This window comes from Oncorhynchus keta, chromosome 17 (assembly GCF_023373465.1).
Source record: "Oncorhynchus keta strain PuntledgeMale-10-30-2019 chromosome 17, Oket_V2, whole genome shotgun sequence".
Classification (NCBI taxonomy): domain Eukaryota; kingdom Metazoa; phylum Chordata; class Actinopteri; order Salmoniformes; family Salmonidae; genus Oncorhynchus; species Oncorhynchus keta.
In genome coordinates this window covers 33708674-33730300 of record NC_068437.1, presented here as the reverse complement: position 1 = coordinate 33730300, position 21627 = coordinate 33708674, and the positions used below count along the sequence as shown (strand labels likewise).

Here is a 21627-nt window from a genome sequence, read left to right as displayed (position 1 = left end):
CCGCGGGTGATGTGGAGGTAAACCCAGGCCCTGCATGTCCCCAGGCACCCTCATTTGTTGACTTCTGTGATCAAAAAAGCCTTGGTTTCATGCATGTCAACATCAGAAGCATCCTCCCTAAGTTTGTTTTACTCACTGATTTAGCACACTCTGCTAACCCTGATGTCCTTGCCGTGTCTGAATCCTGGCTCAGGAAGGCCATCAAAAATTCAGAGATTTCCATACCCAACTATAACATCTTCCGTCAAGATAGAACTGCTAAAGGGGGAGGAGTTGCAGTCTACTGCAGAGATAGCCTGCAAAGTAATGTCATACTTTCCAGGTCCATACCCAAACAGTTCGAACTACTAATTTTGAAAATCACTCTCTACAGAAATAAGTCTCTCACTGTTGCCGCCTGCTACCAAACCCCCTCAGCTCCCAGCTGTGCCCTGGAAAACATTTGTGAATTGATCGCCCCCCATCTAGCTTCAGAGTTTGTACTGTTAGGTGACCTAAACTGGGATATGCTTAACACCCCGGCAGTCCTACAATCTAAGCTAGATGCCCTCAATCTCACACAAATCTTCAAGGAACCCACCAGGTACAACCCCAACTCTGTAAGCAAGGGCACCCTCATAGACGTCATCCTGACCAACTGGCCCTCCAAATACACCTCCGCTGTCTTCAACCAGGATCTCAGCGATCACTGCCTCATTGCCTGTATCCGCTACGGAGCCGCAGTCAAACGACCACCCCTCATCACTGTCAAACGCTCCCTAAAACACTTCTGTGAGCAGGCCTTTCTAATCGACCTGGCCCGGGTATCCTGGAAGGACATTGACCTCATCCCGTCAGTTGAGGATGCCTGGTCATTCTTTAAGAGTAACTTCCTCACCATTTTAGATAAGCATGCGCCGTTCAAAAAATGCAGAACTAAGAACAGATACAGCCCTTGGTTCACTCCAGACCTGACTGCCCTCGACCAGCACAAAAACATCCTGTGATGGACTGCAATAGCATCGAATAGTCCCTGCGATTTGCAACTGTTCAGGGAAGTCAGGAACCAATACACGCAGTCAGTCAGGAAAGCTAAGGCCAGCTTCTTCAAGCAGAAGTTAGCATCCTGTAGCTCCAACTCCAAAAAGTTCTGGGACACTGTGAAATCCATGGAGAACAAGAGGACCTCCTCCCAGCTGCCCACTGCACTGAGGCTAGGTAACACGGTCACCACCGATAAATCCATGATTATCGAAAACTTCAACAAGCATTTCTCATCGGCAGGCAATGCCTTCCGACTGGCTACTCCAACCTCGGCCAACAGCTCCACCCCCCCCGCAGCTCCTCGCCCAAGCCTCTCCAGGTTCTCCTTTACCCAAATCCAGATAGCAGATGTTCTGAAAGAGCTGCAAAACCTGGACCCGTATAAATCAGCTGGACTTGAAAAATCTGGACCCTCTATTTCTGAAACTATCCGCCGCCATTGTCGCAACCCCTATTACCATCCTGTTCAACCTCTCTTTCATATCGTCTGAGATCCCCAAGGATTGGAAAGCTGCCGCAGTCATCCCCCTCTTCAAAGGGGGAGACACCCTGGACCCAAACTGTTACAGACCTATATCCATCCTGCCCTGCCTATCTAAGGTCTTCGAAAGCCAAGTCAACAAACACGTCACTGACCATCTCGAATCCCACCGCACCTTCTCCGCAATCTGGTTTCCGAGCCGGTCACGGGTGCACCTCAGCCACACTCAAGGTACTAAACGATATCATAACCGCCATCGATAAAAGACAGTACTGTGCAGCCGTCTTCATCGACCTTGCCAAGGCTTTCGACTCTGTCAATCACCATATTCTTATCGGCAGACTCAGTAGCCTCGGTTTTTCGGATGACTGCCTTGCCTGGTTCACCAATTACTTTGCAGACAGAGTTCAGTGTGTCAAATCGGAGGGCATGCTGTCCGGTCCTCTGGCAGTCTCTATGGGGGTGCCACAGGGCTCAATTCTCGGGCCGACTCTTTTCTCTGTATATATCAATGATGTTGCTCTTGCTGCGGGCGATTCCCTGATCCACCTCTACGCAGACGACACCATTCTATATACTTTCGGCCCGTCATTGGACACTGTGCTATCTAACCTCCAAACGAGCTTCAATGCCATACAACACTCCTTCCGTGGCCTCCAACTGCTCTTAAACTCTAGTAAAACCAAATGCATGCTTTTCAACCGATCGCTGCCTGCACCCGCATGCCCGACTAGCATCACCACCCTGGATGGTTCCGACCTTGAATATGTGGACATCTATAAGTACCTAGGTGTCTGGCTAGACTGCAAACTCTCCTTCCAGACTCATATCAAACATCTCCAATCGAAAATCAAATCAAGAATCAGCTTTCTATTCCGCAACAAAGCCTCCTTCACTCACGCCGCCAAGCTTACCCTAGTAAAACTGACTATCCCACCGATCCTTGACTTCGGCCGATGTCATCTACAAAATTGCTTCCAACACTCTACTCAGCAAACTGGATGCACTTTATCACAGTGCCATCCGTTTTGTCACTAAAGCACCTTATACCACCCACCACTGCGACTTGTATGCTCTAGCCGGCTGGCTCTCGCTACATATTCGTCGCCAGACCCACTGGCTCCAGGTCATCTACAAGTCCATGCTAGGTAAAGCTCCGCCTTATCTCAGTTCACTGGTCACGATGGCAACACCCATCCGTAGCACGCGCTCCAGCAGATGTATCTCACTGGACATCCCTAAAGCCAACTCCTCATTTGGCCGCCTTTCGTTCCAGTACTCTGCTGCCTGTGACTGGAACGAATTGCAAAAATCGCTGAAGTTGGAGACTTTCATCTCCCTCACCAACTTCAAACATCAGCTATCTGAGCAGCTAACCGATCGCTGCAGCTGTACATAGTCTATTGGTAAATAGCCCACCCATTTTCACCTACCTCATCCCCACAGTTTTTATTTATTTACTTTTCTGCTCTTTTGCACACCAATATCTCTACCTGTACATGACCATCTGATCATTTCTCACTCCAGTGTTAATCTGCAAAATTGTAATTATTTGCCTACCTCCTCATGCCTTTTGCACACATTGTATATAGACCCCTTTTTTTCTACTGTGTTATTGACTTGTTAATTGTTTACTCCATGTGTAACTCTGTGTTGTCTGTTCACACTGCTATGCTTTATCTTGGCCAGGTCGCAGTTGCAAATGAGAACTTGTTCTCAACTAGCCTACTTGGTTAAATAAAGGTGAAATATATATTGTTTTATTGTCAATCAGTGTTGCTTCTTAAGTGGACAGTTTGATTTCACAGAAGTGTGATTGACTTGAAGTTACATTGTGTTGTTTAAGTGTTCCCTTTATGTTTTTGAGCAGTATATATATATATATATATATATATATATATATATTGAATTAACACATTATCATTGTAGTACCAATTTGTCATGAATCAAGTGTGATACTTTTTACAAAGTTTAAAAACCAACTTCAAATGGTTTTACTGTGTCTTTGTGGTGTCTTTTTTCTCCTCCAGAGCAGGGAGGGTTACGACCTGCTGGGATGCACACAGAACATGGCTGACCACATCAAGACCAAGTGGACCAACCCTGAGGTCAGTACAACAAAACTGTTACAACTAACATTCCAATATGGCTGATGGTGTTTCTACCTCGGAACATTGCTTTGAACGAGAACGTCTGATGATGATTCTTTTCCTTCAAATTCTATAACAACGAATCCCGTCAGTGGCAGTATGACATATCAGTGTATTGTGAGCTTAAGATGGATTACACAGAGATGACATCCTAAATGAGACAGAGGGGGTATACATGGGAGCCAATTATTCCCATCTATCCACTGTGTTCCTTTCACTGGGAGGGCTTCCATTTGGCTCCCTGTCTAAGAACCTAGAGATTTATGACATCACCACCTAAATCTGTCTTCATCTCCTCCCAGACACACATACATGGCTCTGTTGAGCAGGACTATAGACAAGATATCGTCACAACATCCTTGTTTACTGCTGAGACATAGTACAGGGTCCTGGATTGCTTTCATACAGTGCTAGTGACTGTAGGTCTCCCTCTAGGTAGTTTATTGTTTAGTGAAGTTATTGAACATGCATGTTTGACATGGAGTAGGTTATTTGGCAGGGGTCCTGTTAATAGAGTGATATTAGTAGAAAGTTGATATCCCTCTCAGCTCCCTCAAGCTACCTCAGGTAGACCAATTTAAAACACACAACAACTGAAATAGACTTTCACTATTCCAGATCGAACTTGGAAAGGATAGCTGTAATTCCTGCCCAGATAGGTTAGTGTGGGGACACAGTCACTGGAAATCAAATGGTGTGCGTGCGTGCAGGTCTGGGAGTTAGGTCAGTGCTAACCAGCCAGGTCTAATTTATTTACCATAGACAGTGTTGTACCTGGCCTCCCAGCGAACCCTGCAGGCCTAACGCTCTGCTGTGTCGTTACATAACTCTGTCTCCCGCTGAGAGATGACCTGCAGCTATGCACCATAATCTAGCAGGTTCATTTGAACACCCTTTGAAAAGGTAATACTCTTATGGGCAGCCCCAGCCCCGGCAATTTATCATACTGAAATATCAACGCTGCCCCCAGGCCTTCCCGCTGCCCCCAGGCCTTCCTGGACCTTTTGTCTTCTGTACTATCACCAGAGAGGTGTGGCGTGTTCAGGAAAATCCACTTCCCTCCTTATTCACAGGCTGACCTGTCAGGAACCATTTGGTGGATTTGTCGCTGTGTCCTCTCCACGCTCTCAAATGTCACAGCTTCTTCTTGCGCGTGCGTTCTTGCGTGTGTGTCTATGCATCTGTCTCTGAGAGCAGGTAACAAACAGTGTGTTAACCGGGGGGATCAAGGCAGCAGGTAGTCAGCATATTTACCTCTGTCTCATATTTTATTTACTGTTTCCTCTGCATAATGCAGTCAGTGGCACAATGCCTGCTGGGGTGGTGCTGCTGGCTGCTTCTCGCTCGCTCGCTTCAGACATGGCCCATATTAGGAGCACCGAACACACACAAACACACCTTTCTGCTCCATCCCTTTTCCCTGCTTCAGAAAATCTAGAAAAGTACACATTAAAGCTGTCACAGGGATGCGAGGAACAGACAGAAATGCATGGGAAAAACTAAACTGTTGGCCTATTTCTTTCTTTCTCCTGCTCTTTCAGTCTTTCTCTCTCTCTGCCTCTCCCTCCCTTTGTCCTTCTCTCTCTCCTTTCACAGCATTTTAATTTAATTACCGTATGTATCCTTGCCCAGGAGCTCAATATACCTGACTTTCCTTCACAACCGTGAAAGGCGCAGGGCATTGAAACTCCTGCCGTTAGAATGCCACAGGCCCTCTCTTTCCCTCCCTTGCTTTCCCCATTTTTACATTACAGAGTAAAAAAGGGTGAAAGTAAACAGCAGTAGTGCGTGCGTAAAATCACTGGGGAGCCAAGCCAGAAAAAAAGCCAATCTACAACCTATGTGTTGTGATAATTGCCTTGTTTGCTCTATATCCTGTTAGTTCGTATGCCTTGCGACCGTGATATATAGGCCTAACGCCAAGACAATAAGACACAGTGGCAGAATAAATTCAACCACGCCTTTGTTTCATCACAAAACCTTAGAGTGACCTCTGTCAATGTAACAAACAGTTACATGACCTACAGCATGGTCAAGCAAGTTAATGTTTCTGACATTTCCGGACTACTAAACAACTATTGTTAGAACCAACGGGACGTTACCGCAAGTCGCAAAGAAAACAGGAGCTGCCTTGACTATGCCAGCCCCATTTTCAACTTCACAATCATTAAATCACCTAAAAGATACCAAAAACGATCTTGTCCAATCAATGTAAGCTAACTATGATGTGGCTGTCCATGGTTCTGATTTCTGTCTGTGTGTGTGTGTGTGTGTGTGTGTGTGTGTGTGTGTGTGTGTGTGTGTGTGTGTGTGTGTGTGTGTGTGTGTGTGTGTGGAAAAACAGTTGACTCACCCTACTTGTATAGAAACGACAATGCCATCCTCCGCTCGTTCATGTTGACAAAACGGTCTATGACTCTGTCATACAGTACACGCTTTTATTTTTTGTTGTCCTAGGCTACCTGGCTAAAATTCTTGCTCGCAAACCTACATTTCTTTCATGGACAACAATGCGCCAGGCCAGTTAGTAAACATTAGCCTATTACATCTAGCTACATTTTTTTACTATCCTCTCATGCCAGGTGCACAATTTAAGAATTTATGGTTGGATCAGAATCAGATTTTTCTTTGCACTCAACGTGATGTGATTGGAGTGAAGCCAAATCCAAACTTGCTTCCCTTGACACTTTTTTTGGGGTTCGCCAGGACCATTCACAGTTGAGCTCACTTAGTTTAGCTCAACGCTGATTTGCTATTTATACTTTTTTTAATCAAGGGAGGCAAAGTGCTCGCTGGCTTCCCTTACATTCAATGCTATGGGTGGCAACAATGTCATATAACGTTTGACCAGACAGCATCAGATAGATGATTTACACATGCAGAGAGTGGCAATTTCTCGCTCGCTTGGATGCTTTCTCCAGTGAGATACATTCAGCCTCTTGTGAATTGAAAGAAAATTATGAAACACAGTCAATTTTTTGGGGAAGTCTGGCTTCCCTTGGCATCCATGAATACCCGCCACTGAAGGTAAATAAAACATGGTACCTCTCCTCTGTTGAGTTAGTGGAGAATTTGGAAAATTTGATTGCTGGCAGAGAAACGCCGATAACGGAGAGAGCGAGAGCGCAGAATGGAGCTTTGGATCTCCCTGGAAAAGTGTTAATTTGGAGTGGGGCCATTGTTGCCAGAGGGAGGGACTGACCGTTCAAAGTCATTTGCTTCTAATGTTCCATTAATGCTTTTTAGCCCTTTTAAAAACATTACACAGACCCTGGGCCTGGGGATGAGCACTAGCAGGACCTATATGGGAGGAAATGACCTTCACAGAAAGTTTCATAACAAGTGTACACAGAGATGCGCAGTATGTATTTTAAATATGCATTTCATTTCAGTTACTTCTGAGTATTATAGAATTTGTATTACGCTGGGCTGAACTACACTCTAATGTATTTTGTAACAAGATACTTTAATAATTAGTATTTTCAAAATAACAAATACTTTTCTATACTAATATATTAATTAATATTATTATAGTGGTTCACCATTTTTTGGCCCCCTTTCACTTTGCATTGGGATCAGAAGTCTGATGGCACTATGTTGTGTTATTTTTTAGTTTTATTTTATTTCACCTTTACTTTACCAGGTAGGCCAGTTAAGAAGTTCTCATTTACAACTGCCACCTGGCCTAGATAAAGTAAAGTAGTGTGACAAAAACAACCGCACAGATTTACACATGGGATAAACAAATGTACAGTCAATAACACAATAGAAAAATCTATATACAGTGTGTGCAAATGTAGAAGGCAATAAATAGGCCATAGTGGTGAAATAATTACAATTTAGCAGATTAACACTGGAGTGATAGATGTGCAGATGATGATGTGCAAGTAGAGATACTTAGGTGCAAAAAAACTAATAAGCAATATGGGAATGGGGTAGTTGGGGTGGGCTATTTACAGATGGGCTGTGTACAGGTGCAGTGATCAGTAAGCTGCATCTGCTAAATTGACTTAATGCGTATGTAAAAATGGACAATCGCAAAGCATGCAGAGTATTATTCTTATGAGCTCTGCCCTGAAACAAGGTTTTGCCTAGAAGGGATATAACTTTTGTAAAAATGTACTTTTCTTGGCAGATTTAGGGGAACTTACGCAGCAGGTTAGGAGAATTAACATAGCAGGTTAGGAGAATTAGGTTAAGCTGTATCTCATCTAAACATGACCCTGAAACAAGGCCAATAATAATACCCAGTGTGCTTTGTAGTTCATTTTGGCATGTTCATTTTCACATGTACTTTAACGTTTTGGTCATTTAGCAGACACTCTTATCCAGAGTGACTTACAGTGCAACCAAGGTTGATAAACAACAACATATCACAGTCCTGGCAAGTAAAACATTTTTGTAGCCGTTACTGAGGATGTTGCTGCTAGGGCCGGCTACTTGAAAATATAAGTATTTTAAAATATAGGAATACATTTTAATGAAATACATTTCAAAATACAAGTATTTTGTCTTTTTTTTTTGTTGAATTTTACCCCCTTTTTTCTCCCCAATTTTGTGGTATGCAATTGTTAGTAGCTACTATCTTGTCTCATCACTACAACTCCCGTACGGGCTCGGGAGAGACGAAGGTTGAAAGTCATTTGTACTCCGATACATAACTGTTAGGAATTTTATGAATAATGACTAAACAATATCTACATTTTAAATAGAACTATAACTAATGAAACTTATGCTCTGTTTTATTATATCTGATTAATAATATTAATTCATAAGGAAGGGATTGTATAGCATGAAGCAGGGGGTAGAAAAATAAAATAAATACCATTCCAGCCAGGTTGGGTTTTTAAGTAAGCAAAAAGGGTTAACCTTTGGTTGAACCGACTCAACTTAGCTCTGGGATGTTTAGATAAGGCAGAGAGTGTTTTCCTGGGTTTTCCATTATCTGAAACTGTCTTCTAAATAGTGATGGATGAAGGTGAAGATTCCAGAAGTTAATAGATAAGTGTGTGTCTGGAGTGAGCGAGCTAGTGGGTGGGAATAAACTTTTCAACTTTGTTGGGTCCTGGTTGATAGGAGGAAAAACGTTTTATAACCTATGATGTCATATTTTGTATATAAACTGTTGTTCGTGGTTACATGGGAGCGCGCTCCGAGAATAAATACTATTACCTAATTTTGATAAGACTGGTCTCTGTCTATTTTATGCAAATAAGAATCTTACAAATTCTCATAAAATAGACTAAGTGAATTCAATTAATGAAAACATATTGGAAATATGAAATTACATTAACAACAACCCAACCAAGCCGCACTGCTTCTTAATACAGCGCGCATCCAACCCGGAAGCAAGCCGCACCAATGTGTCGGAGGAAACACCGTGCACCTGGCAACCTTTGTTAAGCGTGCACTGCACCCGGCCCACCACAGGAGTCGCTGGTGTGCAATGAGACAAGGATATCCCTACCTACCGATATCCCTATCCCTACCGACAAGGATATCCCTATCCCTAATGGCCAAGCCCAAGATGTTTTCTAATCTTCCGTAGCCGTTAGGGCATATGTATGCTAAAGATTTCAAATGTATGCATGACTATGAGTTCAAGTGATCGTTAAAGAAAATTGTAAACACATACAGGCTGTAGCTGTTTTGGAGCTAAGTAGGTAATGTTTTCCTGTTTCTTATAATTGACATGATTAACTGGTTGTGACTTTTGCTTTGGTCTATTTCTGAGTGTTGGCTCTGTTAGCATTCTCTATCAGTACTAATTGGTAGCACCACGTTCTGAATCTCCAACCCCAAAGGAGCCAAAGTCCGTTGTCAATTTCATTGGTGTACACTGTTCTGCAGTCATGTGCACAGCACTCTCTCTCATGACCAATGTTTAAGAAATTTGCTATATTTAGTCAAACACAGATCACAACTCTTCTCTGTAACATGTTGATACCAAAGAGCCGTTCCGTCTTTAACATTTTGATACCAAACAGTCGTTGTCTGTCTTCGTGTAGCCTCAGAGGCACAGTGGCCCAATGCACACACACTTGCCAGTGCCCTCTCTATCTCTTTCCCTCCCCCTCCCCTTGTTGAGCCCTGTACCCTCTCTCTCTCTCTCCGGTGGCCCCAGTTGGAGGCCTCAGTCTGCTCCAGTGTAAATTAAGATTAGCACGCATGGCTGCTTCCCCTCTCACTATCAGGACTACCAGGGAGAGAGGTCCAAGGGCAGAGGGCCATGCTCCATAAACAGAGGGCCAGTGCTAGGAGCGTGCCCCATCCCCTCTGGTGCAGGAGTTGTAGGGACCCAGCAGCAGAGGGCATGGGGGTTCACTGGAGGCCCTGGAGGATAGTAGAGGTGGTGAGAAAATGGGTTACCATGTCAGATTGATGACATGTACACAGCAAATTTGAGATCGGAATTTCACCACACAGAGTTAAATTTGAAAACTTTCTTAGAAAGTATATTTGACCATCTCAAATAGTTTTAAACTAATAGTTTAAATAGTGTTGATAAACTTACATGGGTGTAACATATTCCGACTTTAATTACAGGAGAAGTTACATTTTCTACAACCAGATCTCTATTTTTTATGTAAATGGTATGTTATGGAAGGGTCTAGAAACCTTTTTTTGTGATTTCACATTTTTGAGAAACCTTGTTATGTAGCATGGGGTCCTGAAAAAACATGAACAAGGGCTCCCAAAACACCCAAATACGTACTTTTAGAAACAGCAAAGCTCTCAGTATAGTGATGCAGGTCTTTAGATGTTGTACACATTAAATTGTGTCATTCCAAACTTTATCTGCAATGTTATATTCCGTTTTGCTCGACTCAAGCCGATTCCCCTATCCAGCTTCTCCATTCTCCATGTATGCCTGCTGCTACAGGTAACTACCAAAAAAAGGAAACACCAACATGTCTTAATAGTGTGTTGGGCATCCACGAGCTGCCAGAACAGCTTCAGAACACCATAGCATAGATTTGACAAGTGTGTGAAAGCACCCCGTGATTTCAATATACAAAAGGGACCATTCTATAACATGCCAATTACATAACAAATCGAGATTTGTTTTTAGAAAACACTTCTCCTTTAACACTTCATTAGAGCTGATGCTGTTACACTTTCTCAGTGTTAGGGAATTAGTAACTCGTTTTGGGTTGTTGTTTTAACACTAAGCTGTAAAGCCTTATTTCCATATTTATCTCTCAGGGTGCCTTTTGAGTGAATTTTAGAGGTACCAGTACCACCCACGACTGTGTTTGCTCGTGACAGAGACACGATTGTTGCATTTGATGGCTTTCAGTCTTGTAGCCTTCAACAAGTGAGTGCCTAAGTCAATATTTTATCATAAACATGTAATTATTTATGACTATAAATTACTTTGTTTTACAATACCATACTTTAACAGACTTGTTTTAACCTAACACACCAGTCTGAATCTCCTTGTTTGCAGGCCACATTGGCAAGTCACATTTTTCTGGCTTACAAAGTGGTATATCATTCTTATTGGAATCCAGCCACAGATAGTATAGCCAACAATTGTGCCTTTTTTCACCCACAACTCAGTTAGAATGGGTGCGAAGGTAGAGAAGATTACTATATGAGACTACGTAAACCATCTAAATGGGAACAACCATCTCAATAACGGGTGAAATAAGTTCAACCACTTACAGATTGGAATAGTTTAGAAAAAGTTTGGATACACCTACCCATTCAAGAGTTTCTTTATTTGGACTATTTTCTACATTGTAGAATAAAAGTGAAGACATCAAAACTATAAAATAAAAAATATGGAATCATGTAGTAACCAAAAAATGTGTTAAACAAATCAAAATCTTTTTTAGATTTTAGATTCTTCAAAGTAGCCACCCTTTGCCTTGATCACAGCTTTGCACACTCTTGGCATTCTCTCAACCAGCTTCATCTGGAATGGTTTTCCAACAGTCTTGAAAGAGTTCCCACATATGCTGAGGACTTGTTGGCTGCTTTTACTTCACTCTGCGGTCCAACTCATCCCAAACCATCTCAATTGTGTTGAGGCCGGGTGATTGTGGAGACCAGGTCATCTGATGCAGCACTCCATCACTCTCCTTCTTAATCAAATAGCCGTTACACAGCCTTGATGTGTGTTGGGTCAATGTCCTGTTGAAAAACAAATGATAGTCCCACTAAGGGCAAACCAGATGGGATGGCATATCACTGCAGAATGCTGTCGTAGCCATGCTGGTTAAGTGTGCCTTGAATTCTAAATCAATAACAGACCGTGTCACCAGAAAAAAAAACACATCATCACACCTCCCCCTGCTTGCCTCACAATGGGAACCACGCTTGCGGAGATGTGTCTGTGTCTCACAAAGACAGCAGTTGGGAACCAAACATCTAAAGTGTGGACTCATCAGACCAAAGAACACATTTTCAATGGTCAAATGTCCATTGCTCGTGTTTCTTGGCCCAAGCAAGTCTCTTCTTATTACTGGTGTCCTTTAGTAGGGGTTTCTTTGCAGCAAATCGACCATGAAGGCCTGAATCACGCAGTCTCCCCTGAACAGTTGATGTTGAGGTGTGTCTGTTACTTGAACTCTGAAGCATTTATTTGGGCTGCAATTTCTGAGGCTAGTAACTCTAATGAACTTGTCCTCTGTAGCAGAGGTAACTCTGGATTTTTCTTTCTTGTGGCGGTCCTCATGAGAGCCAGTTTCATCATGGCGCTTGATGGTTTTTGCGACTGCACTTGAAGAAACTTTCAAAGTTCTTGAAATTTACTGAATTGACTGACCTTCATATCTTAAAGTAATGATGGACTGCTTATTTGAGCTGTTCTTGCCATGATATGGACTTGGTCTTTTACCAAATAGGGCTATTTTCTGTATACCACCCCTACCTTGTCACAACACAACTGATTGGCTCAAATGTATTACGAAGGAAAGAAATTCCACAAATTAACTTGTAACAAGGCACACCTGTTTATTGAAATGCATTCCAGGTGACTACCTCATGAAGCTGGTTGAGAGAATGCCAAGAGTGTGCAAAGCTCTTATCAAGGTAAAGGGTGGCAACTTTGAAGAATCTCAAATATAAAATGCATTTAGATTTGTTTAACACTTTTTTGGTTACTACATGTTTCCATATGTGTTATTTCATAGTTTGCATGTCTTCACTTTTATTCTACAATGTAGAAAATAGTAAAGAAAAACCTTGGAATGAGTAGGTGTGTCCAAACTTTTGACTGGTAGTGTATATTTCAACCATTTTTGGAAAACGTGGTCGCATTAATAAAACTGAGGGATATTTTACGGTGATTCTGTTACCAAACTTTACATCTGCACAGTTCTTCCAGGAACTGTGTTTTTGTGAAATTGTCTGTGTAAGTTATTCAATGTAGTCCTTGTTTATTTTTTGTTAACCTTTATTTAACTAGGCAAGTCAGTTAAGAACAAATTCTTATTTACATTGACGGCCTACCCTGGATGATGCTGGGCCAGTTGTGCGTCGCCCTATGGGACTCCCAATCATTGCCGGATGTGATACAGCCTGGATTTGAACCAGGGACTGTAGTGACACCTCTTGCACTGAGATTAAGTGCCTTAGACCACTGCACCACTCGGGAACCCATATAGAGTTGTATAGTTTGTTAAAGTTTGAAATCAATGGTTTTTGTTTAAAATGTATGCCGAAGTGAAAAATCAGAGCCAAAGCGTAATTCCATTGCCGTGGAATTACCCGCCAATAGGTGAAATGGGACAGAAAAAGTCACTTCTAGAATCAGTACACTGGTTCTGTGACTACTAATTTGCTGTGATTCGATCACCTGGAATCAGAATGAAGGATAGACATTTTTCAACTCCCCCATATGAAGGAAGTAAATCAAAAATGTTACATATCTTTGTTGAGTTAGGGAGTAATTTGGAGAATCTGATTGCTTGTGCAGAGATGCCAATAACTGAAGACTTTGGTCCCCAATGCCCCCCAGCTTTGGCAACGTCTGTGAAACAGCTCCACTGGAGCAGTTATGGGGAGGGGAAGGATGAGTGGAGGGGAGGGTAGATGTGGGAGGGAAGTGAGATGACGTGAGGGCATTGAGGGGCATAGGGTGTGTCAGGGGACCTTGACAGGGGGCTGTGCGGTGCTCCTCAACGCTTCACCATCTACGTTGTCAAATCAAATCAAATGTTGTGTTGTGTTGGAGGCAGAGGCGTCCCAGTGAGGGGCCTGCTAGTGGAGGTGTCATATTCTAATGAGTCATAGCTAAAGAGAGCTCGGCGACATTGGGAGATGGGAAATGGATTAACAGGGAGTCTCAGTAAACAGTTCAATTGCCCTGAAAGCCAAACAGATGGCATGGCAGAGGGGCTCTGAAGACTCTATCTGCAGACTGGAGCCATGGCGGAGTGCCTGGGGAGGAGATGCACCATGCCAGGCTGCAACCAGGTAGCAACCACATGGCACAGACACAGGGCTGGCTCTAGGCTTTTGGGGACCCTAAGCGAGATTTGGTTGGGAGACCCCCCCCATCTTGTGGCAAAACATTTTGGTGGCCCCTCTCTTCAAGGTGAAGAGAAAATGTTTAGTTATTTTCTTGCAATTCTACACATTTTGCCTTGGGGCGTAGAGAAAATATAATAATTTTAAAGGAAGTATTCTGCAATTCTAGTACACATTTTGCCATGGGGTGAAGAGAAAATGTCGCAGGGGTATAACACATTTCATGCAATTCTACTCATTTTACCATGGGGCAGAGATAAACTTGCAGTTTTACAGCTAATTTACTGCAATTCTACACATTTTGCAATGACTTATGCCATGTTAATATGATATCTGAAGAAGAATGACTAACAAAATCAATAGGAGCCTCCTGGGGGTATGGGCCCCTGGGCACGTGCTTATAGTCATGAGTCTTGTCCTGGAGGCATAACTGAGTGATTTCCCCTGACATAGACCACCTGCCAAGTCCAACTTGGCTATATTGTAAAAATTCATGAAAACCAACATTTAGATTTTTGGTCTTAATTTAAGGTTAGTTATGCATTATGGTTAACAGTGTGGTTAAGGTTTAAAAACAGATTTTTATGACTTTGTGGCTGTACCAGCTAGTGACCACTCTGCAGAGCTGTCTCTAGAACAAGATTCATTACGAAAAACGTCGGTATTCGGCCACGGTTACTACAAGTTTAGATAGCTGGCTAGACTAACTACCAATCTAAAAAGTGATAGCTGACATGACTAATTGAGTGACTGTCACTGACTGACATAACAAGAGAAAAACTGCTGATGCACAACCACATTTTGAAATTGCACCTTGTGTAATTCTACTATTTTTACTCTCAACAGTAAGTTGAGACCCTTAGTGACCGGGGGCCCTAAACGACCGCTTATGTCGCTTATGCCGTGAACCGGCCCTGCACAGAGAGAGAGGGATCCTTAATATGACACTCAGAGAGTGAGAAACAGAGAAAAAGAGGCCCCATCCCCTTTTCACTCTCACTCTCTCTCAATTCAAATCAATTCAAAGGGCTTTATTGTCATGGGAAACATATGTTTACATTGCCAAAGCAAGTGAAATAGATAATTAGCAAAAGTGAAATCTTTGTCTTTGTCTTTCTCTCTCTATATCTTTCTGTCGCTCTCCGTTCCTCCTTCTCTCTGTCACCTTCTGGCTCTAGTCTTTTACCCCATCATCCTCTGTTATTTAATCTCCTCGTCTCTCTTTTACTTCTACAGTTATGCACTGGCTCTCTACATCTCTGTCTCTTTTCCCTGTTTTAGGTCTATATCTCAATAATTTATATCCCACAAAGGTAGTTCATTCAAGTTCATTTGAAATGACAGTAATGTATCTCCTCACCTTAATGAACTCTCTCTCACTTTCTTCATGTGCTTCTCCATATTTGACCTTCTTCATCTTCCTAACACACTCTCTCCTTCTCACCTTCGTTTCCATCTTAAGGCTGGTTTATAGTCCGTCTAATAACATGTCTATAGACCAGTTGAATGCGAAAAGTGTTGTTGACAAAAACAACATTAATTTATAATAAGGGGCGTGTGTCTGTAGACGTGTGTCTGTAGTCAATGAGACAGACTATCACACCCTCTCATCCTCCTCTTCTTCCTCTAATTTCTTCACATTCTCCTTTCATCTCTCTCCAAAAGTAGTTGAACTGAAATATTTACCATATCTCTCTCTCTTTCTCCTTCCCTCTGTCTCTTCAGATGTCTACAGAGCAGTTGGAGGCGTATGTTAACAGTCAGTTTGATGACCTCTACCGGCTGGTTCGTCTGGAGGAGAAGAGGACCCTCCACCTGGTCGACCTGAAGGAAGCCTTCCTGACTGCCGCCGCCGCTGAGAATATCGCTGAGATCACCATCCACACCAAGCGGCTCCAGGAGGAGATGGCCTGCATCACACAGCAATTGGGCCAGCTGGACCAGGCTGGGGCACAGCCTGGGGCCACATTAACAGCCCTAGCCCAGGGAGGAGCACCTGGACCGAGCCCCAGACCAGCGGTGAGGCATCTCTCCCTTATACACCACCATGGTCAAGGTAGATGTTACTGATCTTGGATCTGTTTAAAGCAGCAAAGACTTTATATCTGACCCATCACACTAGGATATCTGAAAGGCATAGCAGGCAGCTTCGTGTTGATTGGTATAAAGTGTACAGGGATAAAAATCACTTTATACAAGATTATTTTTATTGGAAAGGAGCGTGTGTAAAACTATGGTGGGTTCTTAGATGTAAACATGTTTTGCACTGCATAGCCAAGGGCTTAAGTGTAGCTGTGTATGTCCTCTGACTGCACACACGTATGCACCCACACACACACACACACACGCAACAGCTGAAAATACTCTACCACCTATTCTACATACCAATCTCTACCAAGGTTATGTTCTCACATGCCCACACCATTACTCAAATATACACAGATATGTTTTCTCACAATGATTTTACTGAGTTCATATAAGGAAATAAGTCAATTAAATCAAGTCAAGTTTCTCTTTGCTTATTTGAGCTGTTCTTGCCATAATATGGACTTGGTCTTTTATCAAATCGGGCTATCTTCTGTATACCATCCCTACCTTGTCACAACACAACTGATTGGCTCAAACGCGTTAAGAAGGAAAGAAATTCCACAAATGAACTTTTAACAAGGCACACCTGTTAATTGAAATTACATTCCAGATGACTACTTCCATGAAGCTGGTTGAGAGAATGCCAAGAGTGTGCAAAGCTGTCATCAAATATATTTAGATTTGCTTAACACTTTTTTGGTTACTACATGATTCCATATGAGTTATTTCATAGTTCTGATGTCGTCACTATTATTCTACTGTCAGGATGGTGTATTGGAGGCGAAGTCAAGTGCAGGAGGGCAGATACAATGAACAGGCACACTTTTATTATAGTTCCAAAATCGAGAGCACTACATGAAACAAACATGCTCAAAAAAACGGAACATAAAAGTAGAGCGCGTAAACTAACACTACCTAACATGAAAACAATTACACACAAAACATGATGGGAAACAGAGGGTTAAATACAAGTAGCTTAATTGGGGAAATGTAAACCAGGTGTGTATGTAAAGAAGACAAGACAAATGGATATACGAAAAATGGAGCATCGATGGCTAGACAGACGGTGACGAACGTCACCCGAACAAGGAGAGGGGCTGTCTTCAGCAGAAGTCGTAACATCTACAATGTATAAAATAGTAAAAATAAAGAACAACCCTTGAATGAGTAGGTGTCTTAACTTTTGACTGGTACTGCATGTATTCTCTCTCACATGCACACACACCCCTTCTCCACACACTCCTCCTCCCTCATACTAGTTAAGAGAAAGCTCTTATTACTTACAGGGTTAAATTAAAGATCCTGCTGGCCCATTACTCACCTGCTATAGTTTAACTACTTCAGGCTCCCAGTCAGGGAGAGAGGGAAGGTGGGCTGTATTAAGGGCTCTGGTCGGCCTGCCGATTGGTTTCCTGGTTTGAGAAATGGGCCAGTGGTAGGCCCGAGTTCATTACGGCCCTAATTGGATGGTGATGGTTGCCCTGTTTGTTCTCTTCTGGAAGTCATTGCTGCAGTGAGTAATGCCTGCTGTGACTTAGAGACATCGAGGAGAGAGAGAGAGAGACAACGAGAGAGAGACTGTCTGAGCTCCTACAGTGGCACTTAGGTGTGTGTGTGCCACGGTGCTTCTACATCTGCATTGTTTGCTCTTTGGGATTTTAGGCTCTGTTTCTGTATAAGCACTTTGACATCTGCTGATGTAAAATATTTCATTGTGTGTGTGTGCATGATGAGGTACAAATAAAAAGTGTGTGTGTGCATGCATTTATATCTCTGTGTGTGTGCAAGAGATACGAAATGGAGAATGAGATAGAAAGAAGCCCTTAACACCAACTTATACACACAATCTAATCATTCTCCAGCGAGTTTCAGTTGTGTGTGTGTGTGTGTGTGTGTGCGTGCGTGTGCGTGTGTGTGTGTGTGTGCTCGCTAAGCAGTTAGTCTAACTAGAGGCAAGACTGATAAAGAATGGGCCATTTGTTATGTATTACAGAAATGCATGGGCTCCTGTTTTGCAGTGTAATCTACAGATCTGTCATTAAATCAATAAAGAGCGGTGCGGGCAGTAGGTAAGCAGCTGTACAGACGCCGCTGTGTTTACCCTCCAATCACCACACACCATGATTACTGAGCACTTATCTGTCACCCCGGAGGAAACCATCTCTCAGGCTGTCTCACAGAACACACGCACACACATCACCTCACGTAGCATACACAAATAGTCAAAGAACATAGCAGAATAAATCCGAGCGAGCACACTCATTTACCTATGCTTACGTTGTACTATACAGACTGCCAGGAAAGTACCAAAATGTATTTGCTCTATGTGTGTACAGTGCACATAATCGTGTTGACACAGACACTGATTAGACTTTCTGAAATACACATTTTTGTCACACTCATTTACATTACATTTACATTTAAGTCATTTAGCAGACGCTCTTATCCAGAGCGACTTACAAATTGGTGCATACACCTTATGACAACCAGTGGAACAGCCACTTGCATCTAAATCTTGTTGGGGGGAGAAGGGGGGTGAGAAGGATTACTTACCCTTACTTACCCTATCCTAGGTATTCCTTGAAGAGGTGGGGTTTCAGGTGTCTCCGGAAGGTGGTGATTGACTCCGCTGTCCTGGCGTCGTGAGGGAGTTTGTTCCACCATTGGGGGCCAGAGCAGCGAACAGTTTTGACTGGGCTGAGCGGGAACTGTACTTCCTCAGTGGTAGGGAGGCGAGCAGGCCAGAGGTGGATGAACGCAGTGCCCTTGTTTGGGTGTAGGGCCTGATCAGAGCCTGGAGGTACTGAGGTGCCGTTCCCCTCACAGCTCCGTGGGCGAGCACCATGGTCTTGTAGCGGATGCGAGCTTCAACTGGAAGCCAGTGGAGAGAGCGGAGGAGCGGGGTGACGTGAGAGAACTTGGGAAGGTTGAACACCAGACGGGCTGCGGCGTTCTGGATGAGTTGTAGGGGTTTAATGGCACAGGCAGGGAGCCCAGCCAACAGCGAGTTGCAGTAATCAAGACGGGAGATGACAAGTGCCTGGATTAGGACCTGCGCCGCTTCCTGTGTGAGGCAGGGTCGTACTCTGCGGATGTTGTAGAGCATGAACCTACAGGAACGGGACACCGCCTTGATGTTAGTTGAGAACGTCAGGGTGTTGTCCAGGATCACGCCAAGGTTCTTAGCGCTCTGGGAGGAGGACACAATGGAGTTGTCAACCGTGATGGCGAGATCATGGAACGGGCAGTCCTTCCCCGGGAGGAAGAGGAGCTCCGTCTTGCTGAGGTTCAGCTTGAGGTGGTGATCCGTCATCCACACTGATATGTCTGCCAGACATGCAGAGATGCGATTCGCCACCTGGTCATCAGAAGGGGGAAAGGAGAAGATTAATTGTGTGTCGTCTGCATAGCAATGATAGGAGAGACCATGTGAGGTTATGACAGAGCCAAGTGACTTGGTGTATAGCGAGAATAAGAGAGGGCCTAGAACAGAGCCCTGGGGGACACCAGTGGTGAGAGCGCGTGGTGAGGAGACAGATTCTCGCCACGCCACCTGGTAGGAGCGACCTGTCAGGTAGGACGCAATCAAGCGTGGGCCGCGCCGGAGATGCCCAACTCGGAGAGGGTGGAGAGGAGGATCTGATGGTTCACAGTATCGAAGGCAGCCGATAGGTCTAGAAGGATGAGAGCAGAGGAGAGAGAGTTAGCTTTAGCAGTGCGGAGCGCCTCCGTGATACAGAGAAGAGCAGTCTCAGTTGAATGACTAGTCTTGAAACCTGACTGATTTGGATCAAGAAGGTCATTCTGAGAGAGATAGCGGTAGAGCTGGCCAAGGACGGCACGCTCAAGAGTTTTGGAGAGAAAAGAGAGAAGGGATACTGGTCTGTAGTTGTTGACATCGGAGGGATCGAGTGTAGGTTTTTTCAGAAGGGGTGCAACTCTCGCTCTCTTGAAGACGGGAGGGACGTAGCCAGCGGTCAGGGATGAGTTGATGAGCGAGGTGAGGTAAGGGAGAAGGTCTCCGGAAATGGTCTGGAGAAGAGAGGAGGGGATAGGGTCAAGCGGGCAGGTTGTTGGGCGGCCGGCCGTCACAAGACGCGAGGTTTCATCTGGAGAGAGAGGGGAGAAAGAGGTCAGAGCATAGGGTAGGGCAGTGTGAGCAGAACCAGCGGTGTCGTTTGACTTAGCAAACGAGGATCGGATGTCATCGACCTTCTTTTCAAAATGGTTGACGAAGTCATCTGCAGAGAGGGAGGAGGGGGGAGGATTCAGGAGGGAGGAGAAGGTGGCAAAGAGCTTCCTAGGGTTAGAGGCAGATGCTTGGAATTTAGAATGGTAGAAAGTGGCTTTAGCAGCAGAGACAGAGGAGGAAAATGTAGAGAGGAGGGAGTGAAAGGATGCCAGGTCCGCAGGGAGGCGAGTTTTCCTCCATTTCCGCTCGGCTGCCCGGAGCCCTGTTCTGTGAGCTCGCAATGAGTCGTCGAGCCACGGAGCGGGAGGGGAGGACCGAGCCGGCCTGGAGGATAGGGGACATAGGGAGTCAAAGGATGCAGTAAGGGAGGAGAGGAGGGTTGAGGAGGCAGAATCAGGAGATAGGTTGGAGAAAGTTTGAGCAGAGGGAAGAGAAGATAGGATGGAAGAGGAGAGAGTAGCGGGGGAGAGAGAGCGAAGATTGGGACGGCGCGATACCATCCGAGTAGGGGCAGTGTGGGAGGTGTTGGATGAGAGCGAGAGGGAAAAGGATACAAGGTAGTGGTCGGAGACTTGGAGGGGAGTTGCAATGAGGTTAGTGGAAGAACAGCATCTAGTAAAGATGAGGTCAAGCGTATTGCCTGCCTTGTGAGTAGGGGGGGAGGGTGAGAGGGTGAGGTCAAAAGAGGAGAGGAGTGGAAAGAAGGAGGCAGAGAGGAATGAGTCAAAGGTAGACGTGGGGAGGTTAAAGTCGCCCAGAACTGTGAGAGGTGAGCCGTCCTCAGGAAAGGAGCTTATCAAGGCATCAAGCTCATTGATGAACTCTCCGAGGGAACCTGGAGGGCGATAAATGATAAGGATGTTAAGCTTGAAAGGGCTGGTAACTGTGACAGCATGGAATTCAAAGGAGGCAATAGACAGATGGGTAAGGGGAGAAAGAGAGAAAGACCACTTGGGAGAGATGAGGATCCCGGTGCCACCACCCCGCTGACCAGAAGCTCTCGGGGTGTGCGAGAACACGTGGGCGGACGAGGAGAGAGCAGTAGGAGTAGCAGTGTTATCTGTGGTGATCCATGTTTCCGTCAGTGCCAAGAAGTCAAGGGACTGGAGGGAGGCATAGGCTGAGATGAACTCTGCCTTGTTGGCCGCAGATTGGCAGTTCCAGAGGCTACCAGAGACCTGGAACTCCACGTGGGTCGTACGCGCTGGGACCAC

At 44.4% G+C, this 21627-nt stretch overlaps 1 protein-coding gene across 7 annotated transcripts in view; it reads left to right on the top strand.

The window, feature by feature from the left end:
* LOC118395988 (tripartite motif-containing protein 44-like) overlaps positions 1-21627 on the top strand; it is a 137830-nt gene that overhangs the window by 25049 nt on the left and 91154 nt on the right. For all 7 annotated transcript variants that reach the window (XM_052465963.1, XM_052465964.1, XM_052465961.1 and 4 more), the window contains exons 3-4: positions 3535-3612; positions 15859-16152. In XM_052465963.1, coding sequence (XP_052321923.1) covers positions 3535-3612; positions 15859-16152 — 372 coding nt within the window. The remainder of the gene's footprint in view (positions 1-3534; positions 3613-15858; positions 16153-21627) is intronic.